The sequence below is a fragment of the Peromyscus leucopus genome, chromosome 6, assembly GCF_004664715.2.
Source record: "Peromyscus leucopus breed LL Stock chromosome 6, UCI_PerLeu_2.1, whole genome shotgun sequence".
In the NCBI taxonomy this organism is placed as follows: domain Eukaryota; kingdom Metazoa; phylum Chordata; class Mammalia; order Rodentia; family Cricetidae; genus Peromyscus; species Peromyscus leucopus.
Window position 1 is genome coordinate 47,838,865 of NC_051068.1, and position 19,710 is coordinate 47,858,574.

Sequence of the window (19,710 nt, forward strand, 5' to 3'; positions counted from 1 at the left end):
TTATGATATTTTAAATTGTCTCCCTCTCCATTTATTATAATAGATTCCACAAGAGTGCTCTCACAACAGCACCATTATCTCTAGTAGATTTAAGGACTATTTTATCAGCACTTTTTTTTTTTCTAAAATAATTGAGTTTGCTGGAATAAACTATTCAGCTCAATATTTTTCATCTCCCTCTAATATAAATGTATTTGATTCCTATAAATCTGAGTGAGGTCAGGGAGGAAATCACACATATTTGTTTTCCACAGGGTATATGAGCTATTAAGGCATGCTGCACTTATTATAGATCATATTTGTTATTTGGCAAGATAATTTGAATGATTGAGAACACTATTTGAGAACATGTAACACCAAGAAACAACCAGAAGGGAAAACTGAAAGCCAAGCACTCCTCATAATAAATATTTTAAATAAAATGCTCCATGGCAAGTCACACACACACTTACATAGGAAATGGACTAGTAGGATATTATTCTAAATCACACATGCTGTTTATTCGTACGCCTCAGATAATGTATTTATTTTTTCTCATGTAAGGATAGATGGTATTAGTGCTTTTACTTGGACTACTTATAATTTGTGTATATTTTTACGTCTTCCCTCCAGCCTCAAACATGTGGATATTTTCTTGGCTTTGTGTTCTAATTATTTTGGCTGTGGCTGATGTGGACACAGTAGCAAAGACCACACTGTACACCAAATTTACAAAGAAATCTGACGGGAAAGAGATGCTGAAGGGCCTCAAGCCATCCAATGGCTTCCCTCTGGATGAAGAAGAAACCCTCCTTACAGAAATGGCTGCCGTGGCAGAGCCCACCACCGGCCCCTCGCCCTCAGCCACGGCAGAGCCCACCACTGACCCCTCTGCCCCTGCCAGTCTCTTTCCATTTGAAAGTTTCTCTCTGGACACGGCTGGTTTCTTTGTGAACTGCTGCCATTGTTGCTCATTTGTCGCTGGGCAGAAAGGAGAACCTGGAAAGTCGGGAGAACAAGGTACTTGAAAATGCCCACCTGAACGTCCCCAGAGAGGAGGGGTTGGGGTGCAGAATTGTTCTGGGGGTTTCTGCAGTGGTGGGATGCTTGCCCATAAGAATGTGATGAATGCAAATGGAAGCGTGGTTATTGATACGTATTTATATTGAGATAAAAATGCAGTTCAGTCACCACAGCTATATTTATTTTTTTAAAAAGGATTTGTTTATTTTTATTATATGAGTATGGGTATTCTGCCTGCATGAATGTCTGTGGGCCATGTGTGTGCCTGGTGCCCATAGAAGTCAGAAAAAGGTGTCAGGTCCTCTGTTACTGGAGTTATTGATGACTGTGAGCCACCACGTGGGTGTTGGGAATTGATTCCAGGTGCTCTAGAAGAGCAGCCTGTACTCTTAACCACTGAGCAGCCTCTTCGGCCTCAATCACAGCCGTATTTCAAGAGTTCTTCCTATTACCCACACATGGCCTATGCCTACTGTATTGGGTAAAATCTACTGAATTAATAGTGATGTTCCGACCTGAGTCAGGGACTCCCAACTCCAGTCCCAGTGCTGAGGTTTTCTAGGCAGCTCAGGCTATGACCAGTGGAGTTTTTCTATGGTTGATTTTAAAACTGGAAAATGAAAATTCTATTGCATGGCAAGAAAGTGTGGCAACTGATGGACTTTTTGAGTGCTATTTGTAGTTAGGATTAGAAGTGGAAGGGCTGGGAGCGGAGAATAAAGTGTGAAATTCAGTTTGCACCTCATTGAAATGCAGAAGCAATACTGTCATTGCCCAGCAATTTTCTCTGTTGAACACTGTGGTTACTATTTTGAAGTCTCAGATGTCTTTAATATATACATAATGAATATTCTCTCAGTTTTACTGTAATGCATTCTGGCTTTTATGTGCTATGTGGTATAGACAACTTAAGATAAAATTAAAGATCAGAATGTCAATTTTAAATTTCCTATTCCCTGAAAAAAATTCACATAATGTTTGTGGCGTCTAGCCTGTGGCATAAAGCTGTAATATCAGTAATTATGCATCCCCACAGAGCTTTTAATTGATTTCATCCTGTGGCAGGGGGTTTGGGGGAGATATGCTCTTTATTGCTGAGCTGGATTGAGGGGTAGAGAGAATGAGATTAGGACTCCAAAACTTCCTGGCCAGTGGCACACTATTGGAAAGGCAATGGGGCCGAGGGAGTCGTATTTACCAGCACTCTTCATGTCTCATCTGCCCGGCAAACTGCTGAAGGATGGAAAGCCCAGCCAGGGCCAGGGAGACAGCTGGCGGCAAGACTTTGAAGAAGACAGTGAGCTCCATAGCATGAGGGCATTTGTCTCACCTGATGACAGATGAGACTGGGCTGTTCCTGGCCTTCAGCTTCTCTTCTAGTCTTTGTGACATATGTTTGGAGGTGTGCCTAGTTCCTAGCCTGTCTGTGTAATTCATATGTCATAATCTAACTGGTTATATCATCTGACTGAGAATGTTGTGTGTCTGTTTATGCTGTGGATTAAACACGGGGCTTTGTGCATGTTAGGCTACTGCCCCAACACCTTCTATTTTGAGACAGTCCCACAAAGTTGCCCATGTTGACCTTTTAATCACTCTGAAGGCCAGGTAGATCAGGAACTCGCCTAACTCCTACCTCAGCTTTTCAAGTAGTTGCAATTACAGACCCAAGTTATCAGGACAGGATAGGCGGACACTCAGAAGTTTGGCCATCTTGGCCCTTTCCTAAGAAGGCTTCATTCTCTAAGTCTCAGTTTCAAAAATGGGAAGCAGAGTTATATGAAAATACAATCAAGATGAATGTGATGCCTGAAATAGAGTAAATGCTCTGTAAACTACCTTTATCACTCAGTTAATATGGAGGGAGTGTGGTTCTATCTTGTGAAATTCTCTGGGCCTGATACAACGGCATCCTGTTTCTTGAGATTGAAACAGTTGTTCTAGCTTTACCAATTTCTTGAAATTGTTTTTTTTTTTTTGATGTTATGATATAATTGCATCATTTCTCTCTTTTATTTTTTCCTCCAAACCCTCCCACATACCCTGCTTTGCTTTCTTACAAATTCATGGCCTCTTTTTTTCTTTAACTGTTGTTACATACATATATGTGTATATATACATACATATTCCCAAATACATAAATAGATCTGCTCGGTGACTCTTCCTCTTCTGTGTTTCTTTCATTAGAAATCTAATATGAGAGCAGCATTGAACAAACTCAAAGGAAAAGAATAAACCTGCTCCAGTCCAAGCATTTCAACGTTTCTTCCTTAACTCTCTGTCTTTGGTCATGTGAACACACATATTGCAGGCATCACATGGTACATTACCTACTTTTAAAAGTCTTCCTAGATTCAGTTTATGGAAGAAAAAAACATCATGAAAACATAGAGATCTATTTAATGGCCAGAAGGCAGCTCTCCATCTCTTGCTTCTGTTTTGGCTTTAGTTGCTGTGGGTGCCTCATGTTAAGAAGCGTGGGGGAATTTTACATCATTTCTAAATCTTTATAAAAAATACTGAAGATATTTTTACGTTGCACCTGGTGATGTGCTCCTGGTTCAGTGAGCATTTGGTCGACTTAGAGGTTGCAGCACCTGCCAGTGCAGAGACTGGAGGCAAAATCAGTCGGTTCACCCAGAAAACCCAGCTTTCTCCCTTGTGCTCAGTCTTCAGGTGTTTACGAGGATACAACCGCGAAGTACATCTCACGCAGATGTGATGGTCGTCAGTCTTCTTCTGGGTCTTTTGCGTAGTTGCATGATGCTTCTGTGCCAGCTCAGGGGTGTGTTTGGTCTTTCCCACAACAGTAGAACCCCCCTGAGTCTTGGGAGGAGACACTGCACGTAGGACCTTGTTTGGCTTTTTTGTTTACTCTCACCTCCTCTGCTTAGTCCGCCTCTATTCTGATCCTCCATGCAATTCTTCTGCAAATGGGGGAGTCTGCCTTCAGCCATGACCTCTACTGCCAGCAACTTATTAAAGGTTTTCTTTTACAAATTTATAGTTTCTTCCAAAGATGAATTCTACGGAATATGATTTTTTTTGTTTCATTGAGTTGTTTTTAATTTTTAAATTTCTATTTCATTCTATCCCATTAGCCTTAATTATAATTAAACTGAAATTTTGTAATTTTGTTGAGTGTGATTATCTATATGGTAAACTGTTGGAGAAATTAGCCTTGAAATATTCCAGGTAAACAGCAATTTTCACCCTGCAAATGGGACTGAACTTGCAAAAGAATAATTAATTGAGTTAGGTGAGTTCTAGGTAAGTGTCTGGATGAATAAGTGTTATCTGTGGCGGTTTGAATGAGAAAGGCCCCCCTGGGCTCATATTTGCATGCTCAGTGTAGCAGGCTTTCTTTTGGGTTATCAGCTAGCTCACAAATAACAACATGGAGAATTATTATTAGTTATGAATGCTTGGTCTTCATTTACGCTTGTCCCATTAGCTCTCATAACTTAATTTAACCTGTTTCTCGTCAGCTACGTTTTGCTTTGGAGCTTTTTACCTTTCTTTCATTCTGTATGTCCTACTCCATGTCTGTCTGTCTGGCAGCTGCCTGGCTGGCTGGCCCCACGTGTCTCCCTCTTTTTCTCCCTTGTTCTTTTCTTCTCCTAGCAATTCTCTCTGCCTGCTGACCTTGCCTATCCCTCTACTGCCTAGCTATTGGATGTTCGGCTTTTTGTTAGACTAATCAGGTGCCTTAGGCAGGCAAAGCAACACATCTTTCCATCCTTAAACAAATGCAGCATAAACAAATGTAGCACATCTTTGCATAGTTAAACAAATGCAGTGTAAACAAACATAACACATCTTTCCCTAGTTAAAGTAATTTTCCACACAAACTTAGTTCCCAGTTTGGAAACTATATAGGAAAGATTAGGAGGTGTGGCCATGTCAGAGAAGTATCACTGGGGTTGGGGTTGGAGATTTAAAAAGCCCAAGCCAGTCTGTCTCTCTCTGTCTGCTGCCTGTGGGTCAGGATGTAAAGCTCTCACTTATTGCTTCAGTGCCATGCCTGTCTGCTTCCCACCATGATGATCATGTATTTCACTACCCTCTGGGACTGTGATCCTCAGATTAAATGATCTCTTTAATGTGGGTTGTCTTGGTGATGGTGTCTCTTCATGGCAATGGAACAGCAACTAAGACAATATCCAGGGAGGTCAGAGACTTGCTGGTCTCCACCACACTGCTTGGTCACTACTTACACGAACAGTGCTATTTTTTTTCAGGTGTTTAAAGACTCTGTTTTTTAAAAAGACACTTTAGGAAATTCTAATTCCTTTATTGACTCTTTGCTTAATACTATTTTCTCAAGGAATTCTCTTCTGACCCCATAAATATAACTCCTTTTATTTTTAATGCTAACTTACAATGGAACCTTCTTATTTTACTTTGTATCAAATATAGTGGGAAATTTTCCATTTCTCCTTATGTTATCTGCTTAATGTTTATCTTGCACAGATTCTCATCCCTGTGGGGATGGCTGCATTTCTAGTACCTAGCAAGATGCTTTAGTGTACAGGAAACATCACAAGTAGTTCCCAATCAATGGGTAAGTGGATGAATGGCAATCTCAAAGTGTCTGATATTGTGATTTTACTTCCAATTTAAAAGTGTGATCCTATGAGGTTAAGTGTCAGATAATCATTTTTTGTCATTTGATATAGTGCTGCTTCCCTGAATCATTTGATCACTGCCACGGATATAGTGACAAGTACTAATGGGCTCAATTTATCTATTCAGGTAGTACAAAATTGCAAATCAGACAGAAATATTGCCCTTAGGACTCTGTAATGGCTTATTCTCACCAGATCTTATCATTAGAATGTTGACAGTTTTTGGTTTCAATAAAATAACTGTCTCTTTCCCCGAACTAATGAATTTAAAAATATAATTTTTCTAATGTGATGATTTTAAAACTTCATTTTTAGGTCCTAAAGGAGAAACAGGTGACACTGGCAGCCCAGGGCACCCAGGAATCATTGGACCCCAAGGCTCCAAAGGCCAGAAAGGAGAGAAGGGTAGGTAACCATTTCCATTCCAGATCAAACTCAGGGAGACTCTGAATCATTTTTAAGATCAGTTTGCTAAACAAAGGCTAGATATTAAAAGCAGGTTTTCAAAAGTGCAAACATTTGATAAATCATCCCACATATTAATTTGACATAAAACATTAACTTTATACATGCCACTTGAAAAACTTTCAGGTATATGGGAATTGCCCTCCCCCCACATACATACACACACACACACATACACACACACACACACACACACACACACTCACTCACTCACTCACTCACTCACTCACTCACTCACTCATACACAGTGACATACATATACACACTCCAGCAGGGGATGGGGAAATAGAGAGAGAGAAAGACTCATTTTTAGTTATGCTATTTTTCATTTATTCAGACAATATGTTTTGATTATGTGTTTCCCTCTCCCAACTCCTCCCAGATGTCCACCACCTTCCTATATCTAACTTTATGTTCTTTCCTCTCTCTATCAACAAGCTTCCCAGACCAAAACCAAAACAAAGAACAGAAAACAAAACAAGCAAACAAGTCATAAGAAAAAAATGCCAAGAGAAATTCTTTACTGGCCACCAGCATGACCCAGAGACTACAACTTAACAAAGTATGGTCTCTGGGGAAGGGTCCTTTCTTTCAGTGTGAGACCTTTTATTCCTTCTTTTCCTCACTCTAATACTGGGGAGTGAGGCCATGCAATCTAGGTAAGGGCTCAACTGAGCTAGACACACCCAGTTAAGTGTGGAATTTTTTCCCTAATAGTACAATTGAGTTTTGGTAGAAATCTGGATGTTAAGGAGAACTTGATATTGTCTTTGGCTCATTCTGAAATCAGAGATAGTATTAATGATGGGCAGCAGAATAAATTAAATATTATAATCTCAAAAAATAAAAGAAATAATTAAAATACAGCAGTGGTTTTACATTGCCTGGAACCTGGCAGAAGTGGACTTTTATTGACTCACAACCTGTTCATCAAAGAGAATTTGTAGCTATGAACACTTTCATTGATCTTTGCCTGCCCAAGAATCTGATGTAGCTCTGAATACATCAGCAGAGAAGGCTTTCTGTCCCAGACATGCCTGGTTCTTTCTTTGGGTACTTTAAGGTACTACAAAGTTAATATTCGCTGGGACATTTAGAACTTCCTCAGAGAATACCGGTGCCCTGTAGAAAAACCATCTATCCATCAAGCTCAGTGTTTCAGCTCCAGTGTCGTATGTCAGAAGGCCTAATATCACATATACATCACCATCCCCGTGGCTCGGGAACTGCCTAGCTCATTCCTGCCGGAACAGTCAGTGAAGTAATTACTCAAAAAATATGCTTAGGTAAGAGAGTGCTACTTCTCACTTGTCAGTTATGCGATTTTCATTCTTGGAAACATTTAATCCTTTTGTGGCTGAATTATATTAGCAGGGAGCCTGTGAAATAAGGATGAGTGATGAACCTCCTCAATGCTTCATACATTTCGGAAGCTAGACTTCTGGAAGTGGAAGAAAATCTGGGGAGGTACCGCAAGATGCGGTTCTTAAGAAGATGCTTTGATGAATGATCAAAGTGGAATTTCATTCAGCCAGTCTCTATAAAGCGGCAACTCTACTTTCCTTCTACTTCCAGACTTCGTGTGGACTCCTGGTGAAGAATGAAAGTTAAAAAAGTTCCCGAACCTCTACGCTTGAATGGCTCTAATGCTAGGCAGTCGTCATCTAATGGAATGCTTTCTATTAGGGCAATTAATCTCCTTAAAGAAACTTAAGAGATGCCAGTAGTGCTGGGCATGGCAGTACACGCCTTCAATTCCAGCATTTGGGAAGCAGAGGCAGGCAGAGCTCTCTGAGTTTAAGGCTGGCCTGGTTTACATAGTGAATTTCAGGACAGCCAGGGACACACAGTGAATCCCGGGGGTGGGGTGGGGGAGCTAGTAATGCTGGATAAAGCTGGCCAGCATTCCATTACTGAAGAGGGAATAGGCTTTGGTCCTTCACTTCCATTCAACATCGGAACCTGTCAGATAATACATTGAGATATTTTCCTGGTATACCATGGGTTAAATTTGCACATTTAATGGTTCTATGTGAAGTAATAATAGAGAAGCCAGCTCTAGGAAACTAGAGTGACCTATGTTGGATTGTACTATGGCAAACATCTGAATGTCTAAAACTTTTATTATCATAAATGTTTCCTGTAGCTCTATAACTGTATACCAAAGTTATTCCAACATGTAACGAAAATGGCCCATTTTGACAGTGTCTATTAAGGGTAGTTTTTCACTCCTGGATTCATTTTTTTTGGTAGTTTTGCTGATGGAAGAGTATGGTTCTCTCTCTCTCTCTCTCTCTCTCTCTCTCTCTCTCTCTCTCTCTCTCTCTCTCTCTCAACTTCTATGATGAGTTGAGATGGAAGTTTTTCTTGGTCCCACCCAGTCCTGTCGTCCCATGGTCCTGCAGCCCCACAGCCACTTGTAAAATAATCACTCAGAGGCTTAATATTAATTACAAGCTGTTTGGCCTATGGCTCAGGCTTATTGCTAGCTAGCTCTTACATCTTAAATTAACCCATTTCTAATAATCTAAGTATTGCCACGTGGCCATGGCATTTCCAGTCTGCAGGCATGTTGCTCTTTGGGTGGCTAGATGGCATCTGCTCTGACTCTGCCCTTCTCCCTCTTGGATTTCCCACCTGGCTATAACCTATAGGCCAGAGCAGCTTCTTTATTAACCAATGGTAGCAACACATATTCACAGCGTACAGAAAGTCCATCCCACAGCAGTGAGTGGCAAACAAAGAAGACATTTTGACTGCCGTTCAAAATTTGCAGTAGGGAAAATACCAGCACACACATACACAACATTTGTCAGTTATTGGGAATTTCATGAGGAATTTGAAGAATCATATGAAGGCTGTAAGAAAGAGGAGTTCTGCTTGAAGGGACCAGCTCTTAATCCCCTTTAAGTGGCTCACTATTAACTAGAATTCAAAATTCCTAATGTCCTTCAACCTCTTCTTTTTCTACACTGTTTTACCTTTAAGCAATTTTTGTTAAGCAATATTGGAATGTGGCGAAACTCTGAACCACATGTTGGATTTATCCCAAATGACATAGTTGTGTCAACATTAATCCCTGTACTCTTTTAGGACTAAAGGGAGAACGGGGGGACCAAGGAGCAGGTGGCATTCCAGGATACCCAGGAAAACCGGGAGAGCAAGGTAAAGTCAATCTACTATGTTAGGACCTGAGTACAGGAAAGCCCTCTGTCTCTTCCTGTTTGTAAATGTAGGCATGCAAGGTTTATACTCAAATTCTCATTATTTTAATAACTCAGTGTGCTCATTGCATGAGTTGAGTCTAGGAGTTGAGACATTAGGCAAATGTGTCTGTGTTCTGCTCTGTTTTTCAACTGTCATCAGAAAAAAGAAACTACATTTCCATTCCTGTGCCTGTGAGACACTTTGGGAGTAGACGGGTAGAACAGAGATTGAAGTGATTACATGATTTGGGCTAAATGCAAAAGCTAGTGGAATAAAAACAGTTCTATATTATCTTAAAAGTAAAGAAAGAAACCCCCTGAAACATTATTGTTTCTTGGAAGCCTTAGCTAGTCTCCTTTTGAGAACATGACGTGGTAATTATTGCTCACTATATTTAATGACTCCTCGAAACAGACATTACTGAGCCAAGAACTGGGTTTACAGGTCTCATTGGTTGGTATTATTTTAATATTTTAGGTCTATGGTAATAGCATCCTGTCATAGTTTATATGCTTCTCAAGCATTATTTTACTTTTCTCTTTCAGGTGGACTTGGTCCCAAGGGAGATAAAGGAAACATCGGCCCGGCAGGAATGAAAGGACAAAAAGGCTCCCAGGGGGACCTGTGTGGGAACTGCCCCAAAGGAGAGAAAGGGGATCCTGGGGCCTCGGGTGCCCATGGCTTCACTGGAGAGCCTGGGGCCAAGGGCGAGAAGGGGGGTGTTGGGGAGAAAGGTTATCGTGGAGAGTCTGGGGAGAGGGGAGAGAAGGGCCAGAAAGGCGAGGCAGGGATGGAGGGAGAGAAAGGTAGCCGAGGAGACGCTGGCGCAGAAGGCAGACGTGGCTCAGATGGTCTGCCTGGACCCAGAGGTGGTCCTGGCCCTAAGGGAGAAAAGGGAGATATAGGTCCTCCTGGTCTTACCGGACCTGCGGGTCCGAAGGGGGAGCTTGGGAGCAAAGGGGCTCGAGGGCCCACTGGGAAGAAGGGCTCCCGGGGTGTCAAAGGCTCCAAAGGAGAGGCCACCCAAGTCACACAGTCGGCGTTTAGTGCTCTTTTGTCCAAGCCCTTTCCTGCCCCAAACGTCCCCATCAAGTTTGACAAGATTCTCTCCAATGACCAAGGGGATTATAGCCCCATCACTGGGAAATTTAACTGTAGCGCTCCCGGGACATACGTTTTTTCCTATCATGTCACTGTCAGGGGCCGACCTGCTCGAATCAGTCTTGTGGCCCGCAACAGGAAGCAGTTCAAGTCCAGAGAGACGCTCTATGGTCAGCAGGTGGACCAGGCCTCCCTGCTCCTCATTCTGAAACTGAGTGCAGGAGATCAAGTGTGGCTAGAAGTGTCAAAGGACTGGAACGGACTGTACGTTGGCCCTGAGGATGACAGTATCTTTAGTGGGTTCCTTCTGTACCCAGAGGAAACTCTTGAGAAGTTAACATAAATCCAGGTTTTGGACACTGCACTTTTGATTTAGTCTATAAATCTTGAGCAGAGCTCTCAAAAATTTTGATTTTTTTCGTGACTATAAATGCAATACAAAACATTTAAGAATGTACAACGTAGTGTCAACTACTCCTATTCAAAGCATCTCCTTTGAAGTATTTATGTCTTTGAGAACATGTCTATTAAGTTTGTAGCTAACATTTTTCATTTAGCATTATAATGACGTTAACTGATGCCACTTAAGGAATTAATAATGGCAACGCTCAAAACTGTGAATGAGATTTATCATTAATAAATACTTATGTGATGGTTTGAATAAAAATGGCTCTCGCTGGGCAGTGGTGGCACACGCCTTTAATCCCAGCACTCAGGAGGCAGAGGCAGGTGGATCTCTGTAAGTTCGAGGCCAGCCTGGGCTACACAGTGAGTTCCAGGAAAGGCACAAAGCTACACAGAGAAACCCTGTCTCGAAAAACAAAAAACAAAAAACAAACAAACAAACAAAAAATGGCTCCCATAGGTTCATATATATTTGAATGTCACAGGGAGTGAACCTGTTTGAAAGAATTAGAAGGTGTGACCTTGTTGGAGGAAGTGTCATTTGGGGTGGGCTTTGAGGTTTCAAAAGTCTCTCTTTCTGCCTGATTCTTGCAGATCAGGATGTCAAGCTCTCAACTATTGCGTTAGCATCATGCCTGTCTGCTTTCCACTGTGATGGTCTACTACCCTCTGGAACCATGAGCTCCAAATTAAATACTTTCTATTATGAGAGTTGTCTTGATCATGGTGTCTCTTCATATCAACAGAACACTAAGACAATTTCCTTCTAAATACTTTCTTTATCTCATGTAATGACATGTCACTCTATTCTGTTGAATGTGCAGCCAACAGCTGACAGACCTCGATGACAGCTCTTTCTCAAAGTCCCTGATTCTCTTGGAAGGGATCCTTTTAACACAATAGAGGTATTTTCCTTTCAGTTTTAATTCGGAAGAAACACACATGTAGTGTGGCAAACAATTGGCAAAACAGACTTAAAATTTATTCATGTGTAAGGATTTGCACGTAAGCCTATATTATGTAGACTAAAGGTTAAATGTAAAAAAGAAAATTGATAAAGATGTCACTCAGTTAACTGTTCATTGAATTATTGTGCATAGAACAGAATGTCCCTAACAGATTCAAGAACAAAATTAAATCAGTATTGATCAAAATTTCAGCCCTTTCTTCACGATAGAACATTTTATCATCATCTCTGTAATAACTAATTCCAGTTATTCAGTGATAAGGTTTTGGGAACAGGTGGGGGGTAGGAAATTCATTTGCAAAATGAATGTTTAATAACTGTGAATACTGGGTAATTCAGCAGTTTCACTCTTTTTATAACAGTGAAATTTATTGAATCCAAATGGAATTTGATTTTTCAGAGGTATAGTTACACAGATTTGCAAATCTTTGTGTGCCAAGCCAGGAAATGGGTGCTGGGGAATTTTCTGGTTATATTCTGCCAACTTGGGCAGGCATTCACTTTTGAGATCCTCATCCATATGTATATTAACAGAGTGTTTCCCAAACAGTTCAGAGGAATACCATTTCTAGATGTTACTGCGAATCACTAGAAAAAAGTAGCTTCCATGTTAAACAAATGTTGGAAGTTCTATTACACACACACACACACACACACACACACACACACACACACACACACACTATCATATATCATGTGAAGATTCATAAAGCCCATTAATGTAGTCTCTGACATTTGCATAGAAAATAAATTAGCTTAATTTTGTTTTACTCAGTGACTCGGAGATTATTGTTGGTTTTGAATTCATTTCATGAACAATGCTCTTTAGGATGTTAATTTTGGAAATGTAGCATTAGTTTTTTATCCAGTGGTTTTCTTCTGTGGAGACCAGAATGTGACTTCAGTTATGGCTATGCCTGTATTTTTTAAGAGGAATAAGAGTTTGTGTGTAAGTGATTTAGATAAGCCACACCTCATTTGAAATCTTTTTTCCTAATTAGGGTATTAAATAGTGAAGTGATTCAGGAACTTAGAGTTTTAGCTTTTGTTTTTTGATTCCTGTTTTTTTTCTTTCTTAAATTTATGTTATTTTATTTTGTGTATATGTTTGTGCACCATGCTTGTGCTTGGTACCTGAGGAAGCCGGAAGACAGCATTAGATCCCCTGGAACAGGAGTTACACACAGTTGTGGGCTGTCATGTTGGTGTTGGGAGTCAAACTTGGGTCCTCTGGAAGAGCACTGGGTACTCTTAACAACTGAGCCATCTCTCCAGCCCCCTTTCCTTTTCTTTATATCATGTCTAACCCTGAGTTTGAGGAGGCTGTGAGCCAGCTAGCACAGGAAGATAGAGTAATAAAAAACCAAACACATACGCAAACACATCAAGGTCTTAGAGATGAAGAAAACCAGGCAGAGGGCCAGCAAGGGAGTAAGTTTTATGGTACCTGACAGTGTCCTGCATCTGTCTGTGATGGGCATTTTATAGGAAGTCTAAAATGTTCAGGGTTGTTATCTAAGATTGATGGTAATTATGAACATTTTACAAGATATCCAAACAGTTGCTGTTTATGGAAATTGATGTGCAAGACAGGTTCTAGACTCTTTGTGATTCTTCATACCATGAGGATAGAAAAATGGTACCCATGTTCCCTTCTTTCCATATGCCATGTGTGCTGTCTTATTAGACAGTCCCAAGGATAGATCTCTTCTATCCTAAAGACTTAGGTTCTGCGTCTACTCTACTCATATTCTAATGACTACCAGTAGCTATACCTGGATGTCAGTCCTGAACACCAGACTACATAGATGGCCAAGAATGAAACTGACACTCAAAGCTTAGCACAACCAAGTCAAGTTTCTGGGATTCTTATACCCTTCAAGTCACACGCTGGCATTTGCTGCCATTTGTCCAGAATCAAAACCTTGTCTCATCACTTGAAGTTTTCATTCGTTGTAGCTGGAGCGTTTTCTCTCTGGGTCCTGCCGAGCCCCGGCAGTCGACAGCCCACTTATAAAATAAACACCCAGATGCTTATACTATTTACAAACTGTATGGCCATGGCAGGCTTCTTGCTAACTATTCTCATATCTTAAATTAATCCATTTCTATAAATCTATACCTTGCCACGTGGTTCGTGGCTTACTGGCGTCTTTACACATTGCTTGTCATGGCAGCGGCTGGCAGTGTCTCCCCCCTCTGCCTTACACTTCCTAGAATTCTCTTCTCTGCTTGTCCCACCTATACTTCCTGCCTGGCCACTGGCCAATCAGCATTTTATTTATACAGAGTGATATGCACAGCAATTCATACTTAAGTACGCTTAATGCTTCAGGGTCAATCCAGAGTGTGATGACTTTCTCACACCTTCACTTCTGCAGCTCTTGTCAGGTTATTATAATTTATAACCTAGTTTATCAAAATAACCTCCTAACTGGATCCCTCAAACATTTAAAGAAAATGGGCCTGACAGACTGCGTGCTTAAGTATTTAAAGCATAAATGACGGTAACAAATGGTTCTTTAAGCTCTCGTCTACTTCTCTACTTTGGACTATATGTTGTTTCATTGAAAAATCTTTTGAAAGTTACAGTTTTATTAATACAAGTTATGGTAAATAAGGTAGATAAAATGAATGAATGAATATTTACATGAGCATGCTAGGATTGGATGAATAATAAAATAAATATAATAAATATATTAACACTTGAATTATATATTTTTCCATAGATGTCATTTTCAAAGCTTAATTTCATAAAAAAATATGATATATTTCTGTAAACAATTCTGTTGACAATTTTGCCAAGTTAATCATCTTTGTTGGGTCATTGTATTTCTTAGCAATTTAGAAAATTTCTATCAACTTGGAAAAACTTCACCTCACTGAATTTGTAATAAAACTTAGGCTGGGTGAGGTGGCGCATGCCTTTAATACCAGCACTCATAAGGCAGAGGCAGGTAGATCTCTATGTGTTTGAGGCCAGCTTGTTCTACAGAGTGAGTTCCAGGACAGTCGGGGCTATTAGAGACAGAGACATCCTGTCTGGAAAAGCCAAAAAACAAACAAAACAAAACAAAAAACCCTCAGAAATGAACTGGGAATTTATGTATTACAGTCAAATATTGCAACAGGGGCTAGGTAAGATGCATTACCACTGTTATACACAAGTTGTAAAATATTTAAATTTTAACGCATAAACCCGTGTTAGCTTACATTACCATTCCATTATATTAAAATAATATTTTAGAACTTAGATCCATTGCGGATTCTCTTTGTACTTATTCAAATACAAATTTAAGTCATATGAAAGGTTAAATATTGGATAGTATCTGCTGTGGGATGGTCTGTATGTCAAATTGTTCTGATTGGTCAATAAATAAAACACTGATTGGCCAGTGGCCAGGCAGGAAGTATAGGCGGGACTAAGAGAGAGGAGAATTGAGAGAACAGGAAGGTGGGAGGAGACACTGCCAGCCGCCGCCATGACAAGCAGCATGTGAAGATGCCGGTAAGCCAAAAGCCACATGGAAAGGTATAGATTTATAGAAATGGATTAATTTAAGATGTAAGAACTAGATAGCTAGAAGCCTGAGCCATTAGGCCAAACAGTTTAAACAATATAAGTCTCTGTGTTTACTTGGTTGGGTCTGAGTGGCTGTGGGACTGGCGGGTGACAGAGATTAGTCCTGACTGTGGGCCAGGCAGGAAAACTCTAGCTACAAATATCCTTTAACTATTAAATGTGCAACCTTAGCAATTATCATGCAGTTTATAGGTATGCCAAGAACGGTGACACAGGTCATTTTGTAAGATATTCCCAGTTAACCACATGCCTGCTCTTTCCTCTCATTTAAACTTTTACTCAGATATCATCTTTCCAGCAAATCCTTCTTGAACCAATTTTCAGTTGCAAACTTCATATCCTTCACTTTCTATGTGAATAATAAATCACCTATGGATTTTCTTATTGTCTATATTATCCAAGAAAGTAAGTTCCATGAAGCCAAAGATTTCTAACTATTTCTTTTTTATTATTGATTTTTTCATACAATATATTCTGAGCATGATTTCCCCTCCCTCATCTCCTCCCAGATCCTTTCCACATCTCCACCCATCCAACTTCATACCTTCTTTCTCTCTTTCTTTAGAAAATGAACAGGCAAATAAAACAAGACCAGATAAACAACTAAAACAGACATAAAACCCCTACTGAAATAGAAATAGCAATTAAAACTCTCCCAACCAAAAAAAGGCCAGGCCAGATGGAGTCAATGAAGAATTCTACCAGACCTTCAAAGAAAATTACTCAAAGTACTGTGCAGAATAGAGACAGAAGGAATATGGCCTAATTCTTTTTAGGAAGTGTCAATTACCCTGATTCCTAAACCACAGAAAGACCCCCCCCCAAAAAAAAGAAAATTACAGACCAATTTCTCTTATAAACATAGATGCAAAAATTCTCAACAAAATACTTGCAAACTAACTCCAAGAACACATCAAAAACATCATCCACTGTGATCAAGTAGGCTTCATTACAGAGATTCAGGGATTGTTTAATATGTGAAAATCAACAAATGTAATCCACCACATAAACAGACTCAAAGACAGAAACCACATGATTATCTCACCAGATGCAGGAAAGTCACTGACAGAAATTCAACATCCCTTCATGGTAAAGTTCTGGAGAGACTAGGAATACAAGAAGCATATCTCAACACAATAGAGACAATTTACAGCAAGCCCACAGCCAACATCAACCTAAACAGAGAGAAATTCAAAGCATTTCCAGGAAAAACAGGAACAAGACAAGGATGCCCACTCTTTCCATACCTATTTAGTATAATGCTTCAGGTCTTTGCTAGAGCAATAAGGCAACTGAAATAGACCAAGGGAATACAAACGGGAAAGGAAGAAGTCAAAGTATCATTGGTTGTAGATGATATGATTTGATACATAACCCTAAAATCTTCACCAAGAAACTTTTATAGCTGATAAACATGTTCAGCCAAGTAGCAGGATACAAAATGAACACAAAAATTTAGAAGCCTTTGTATATACAAATAATGATAAATGACTGAGAAAGAAACTTAGGAAAACAATACCTTTCACAATAGCCTCAAAAACAGTATGTTGAGGTAACTCTAGCTGAGCCAGTGAAAAAAATGTATAATAAAATAATAAAATCTTTAGGACACTGAAGAAAGTGAGATATCAGGAGATGGAAAGATCTCCCATGCTCATGTATTAATAAGTTTAACATAGAGAAAATTGCCATCCTACTAAAAGCAAACTACAAATTCAATGCAATCCCTATCAATATTTCAACACAATTCTACATATAAATTGAAAGAAAAATTTGCAGCTTCACGTGAAAACACACACACACACACACACACACATACATACACACACAAATGAAAAAACCAGGATAGCTAAAACAATCTTGAATAATAAAAGAAATGCTATTTGTATCACCATCTCCAATCGTAAATTGTATAAAAAATGGCATAGTATTGGCATAACAATAGACACATTGATCAACAGAATTGAATTGAAACCCAGACATAAGACCACACACCTACGGATACCTGACTTTTGGGAAAGAAGTCAGAAACACTCACTGGGAAAAAAATAAGATAGTATCATCAACAAACGGTGCTGGTCAAACTGGGTGGCTGCACATAGAAGATTTGTATGCATTACCCTGCACAAACTCAACTTCCAATGGATTTAAGACCTCTACATAAGGCCAGATACACTGATAGAAGAGAAAGTAGAGAATAACCTTGAATTCACTGGCACAAGAAAAGACTTTTTGAACAGAACAGAGGCACTAAGAACAACAACTAATAAATGGGACCTCACGAAACTAAGAAGCTTTTGTACCAAGCAAAGAACACTGTCAGTTGGACAAAGCAGCAGGCTACAGAATGTGAAAAGACCTTGTCAACTAAATGCAACAGAGGACTAATACCTAAAATATATTAAGAAGGAAAAAATATTGGCCATCAAGAAAACAAATAACTCAAAAAATGGGGCACAGGACTAAACAGAGAATTCTCAGGGAAACCTTGCCTTGTTGGAGGAGGAAATGGGGTGTGTGTGTGTGTGTATGTGGGGGGGGGGAAGGTGGAAGTGGTGGGAGGAGGGAGGAGAGGGGGATCTGTAATTAGTATGTAAAATGACTAAAAAATTCCTTAATAAAAAACAACTTAGGCCGGTCGGTGGTGGCGCATGCCTTTAATCCCAGCACTCGGGAGGCAGAGGCAGGTGGATCTCTGTGAGTTCGAGGTCAGCCTGGTCTCCAAAGCGAGTTCCAAGAAAGGCGCAAAGCTACAGAGAAACCCTGTCTCGAAAAACCAAAAAAAAAAAAAAAAAAAAACCAAAAAAAAAAAAAAACCAAAAAAAACAAAACAAAACAACCAAAAAAACAAAAAACAACTTAGTTTATTATAAAAACTTAAGAATAAATACTTCAGAAAAAAAATAAATTTAACCCCAATTTTCCAAAAGAAAAAAAAAGAGAGATGAATTTCACATGGCTGAGTGATACTTAAGGAAATGTTCACCATTTGTAGTCATCAATGCAAGTGCTAATTACCTTAAGATTCTATCTCACATCAGTGAGAATGGCCAAGATCAATAAAACAAATGACAGCTCATGCTGGTGAGGATGTAGGGTAAGGTGAACATTCATCCATTGCTGGTGAGGATGTAGGGTAAGGTGAACATTCATCCATTGCTGGTGAGGATGCAAACTTGTACAGCCACTATGGAAATCAATGTGGTGGTTCTACAAGAAGCTGGGAATAGATATACCTCAAGATTCAGCTATACCACTTGTGGGCATGTACCCAAAGGACTTTACACTCTAGTACAGAGACACTTGATCAATCATGTTCATTGATGCTCCATTCACAATAGTAAAAGATTGGAAACAGCCTAGATTTCCACCAACAAAAAAATGGATAAAGAAAATGTGGTACATTTACATAATGGAATATTATTCAGCTGTTAAAAATGAAATTCATAGGTAAATGGCTGGAACTCAAAAACAAACAAACAAGCAAACAAACAAATAAAAAACCCTCAAAACATATGGAGTGAAGTAGTCTAGATCCAAAAAGCCAAATAGGGTATGTACTGTATTTTCTTATATGTTAGCTTTTAAGATTTGATAGGCCTGCTATAATCCACATGACCACAGAGGCTGGGTACAGAGTAAGGAACTACCAGGGAGGGGGGGGCCTCCCAGGGAAGGGGAAATAGACTATAATAGTGATGGGAATGGTGGTGGAAGTGGGGGTCAGATGGAGACGGGTAGGGAAGAGGGGTGTAAGCAGGGAATGTGGGGATGGGCAGCTAACACTGAAGCCATTTTTGGGGGGGTCATATGAAAACCTACTACAGTAGAAGCTTCTTAAAATTCACACATATACAAAAGAAATCTAAATGGAGTCACCAAACAGCAGGGGAACAAAGCCTCAATTAGACATCTTTTACCAGCAAATAAAACCTCCAGTGCTAGGAATGAGTGCCATATAATAGTTGTTAGCCAAAGGGGCTCCATGGAAACCCCCAAACCTCTCAGGGTACCATCAAGGCTATTAGTTGCTCTCCATAAACTCATGGCAAGGCCCTGTTGCTGTAGACAACATTAACATGTATCCCTGAACACAGAAAAGTCACGCTAACTAAAGCCTTCACCCATAACTACTAGTGGCCATGGTACTGGAAAATACTCTTCATAATACCAGAGGAGAAAGGGAAACACCAATCCAGATACAAATGACTCTTCAGTCTATAATGGTGACCTGCCTTCATGATACACTGGTGCCATAGTGGTGTAGAAGCTGTGGTAGTAAACAACCACTATCCGTTTGGATTTAAGGTCCTCTCCATGCCTGACCCTGCTTGGGTGGCCAAGAACCTGAG

General features: G+C 39.9%; 1 protein-coding gene across 1 annotated transcript; it reads left to right on the plus strand.

Moving 5' to 3' along the window:
• The first annotated feature begins 516 nt into the window (after positions 1 to 516).
• Otol1 (otolin 1) lies at positions 517 to 10,822 on the plus strand. Its single transcript, XM_028867247.2, has 4 exons — positions 517 to 999; positions 5,946 to 6,035; positions 9,189 to 9,260; positions 9,848 to 10,822. The coding sequence occupies exons 1-4, from the start codon at positions 549 to 551 to the stop codon at positions 10,744 to 10,746; spliced, it is 1,512 nt and encodes a 503-aa protein (XP_028723080.2). The 5' UTR covers positions 517 to 548; the 3' UTR covers positions 10,747 to 10,822.
• Positions 10,823 to 19,710: the final 8,888 nt, after the last annotated feature.

Bases quoted from the DNA above. Each gene is read 5' to 3' on its own strand.
- Otol1 (XM_028867247.2), top strand. From the start codon at position 549: ATGGTATTAGTGCTTTTACTTGGACTACTTATAATTTGTGTATATTTT. The intron at 6,036-9,188 runs GTAGGTAACCAT...GTACTCTTTTAG, and splicing joins AGGCCAGAAAGGAGAGAAGG to GACTAAAGGGAGAACGGGGG. The intron at 9,261-9,847 runs GTAAAGTCAATC...TTTCTCTTTCAG, and splicing joins AGGAAAACCGGGAGAGCAAG to GTGGACTTGGTCCCAAGGGA.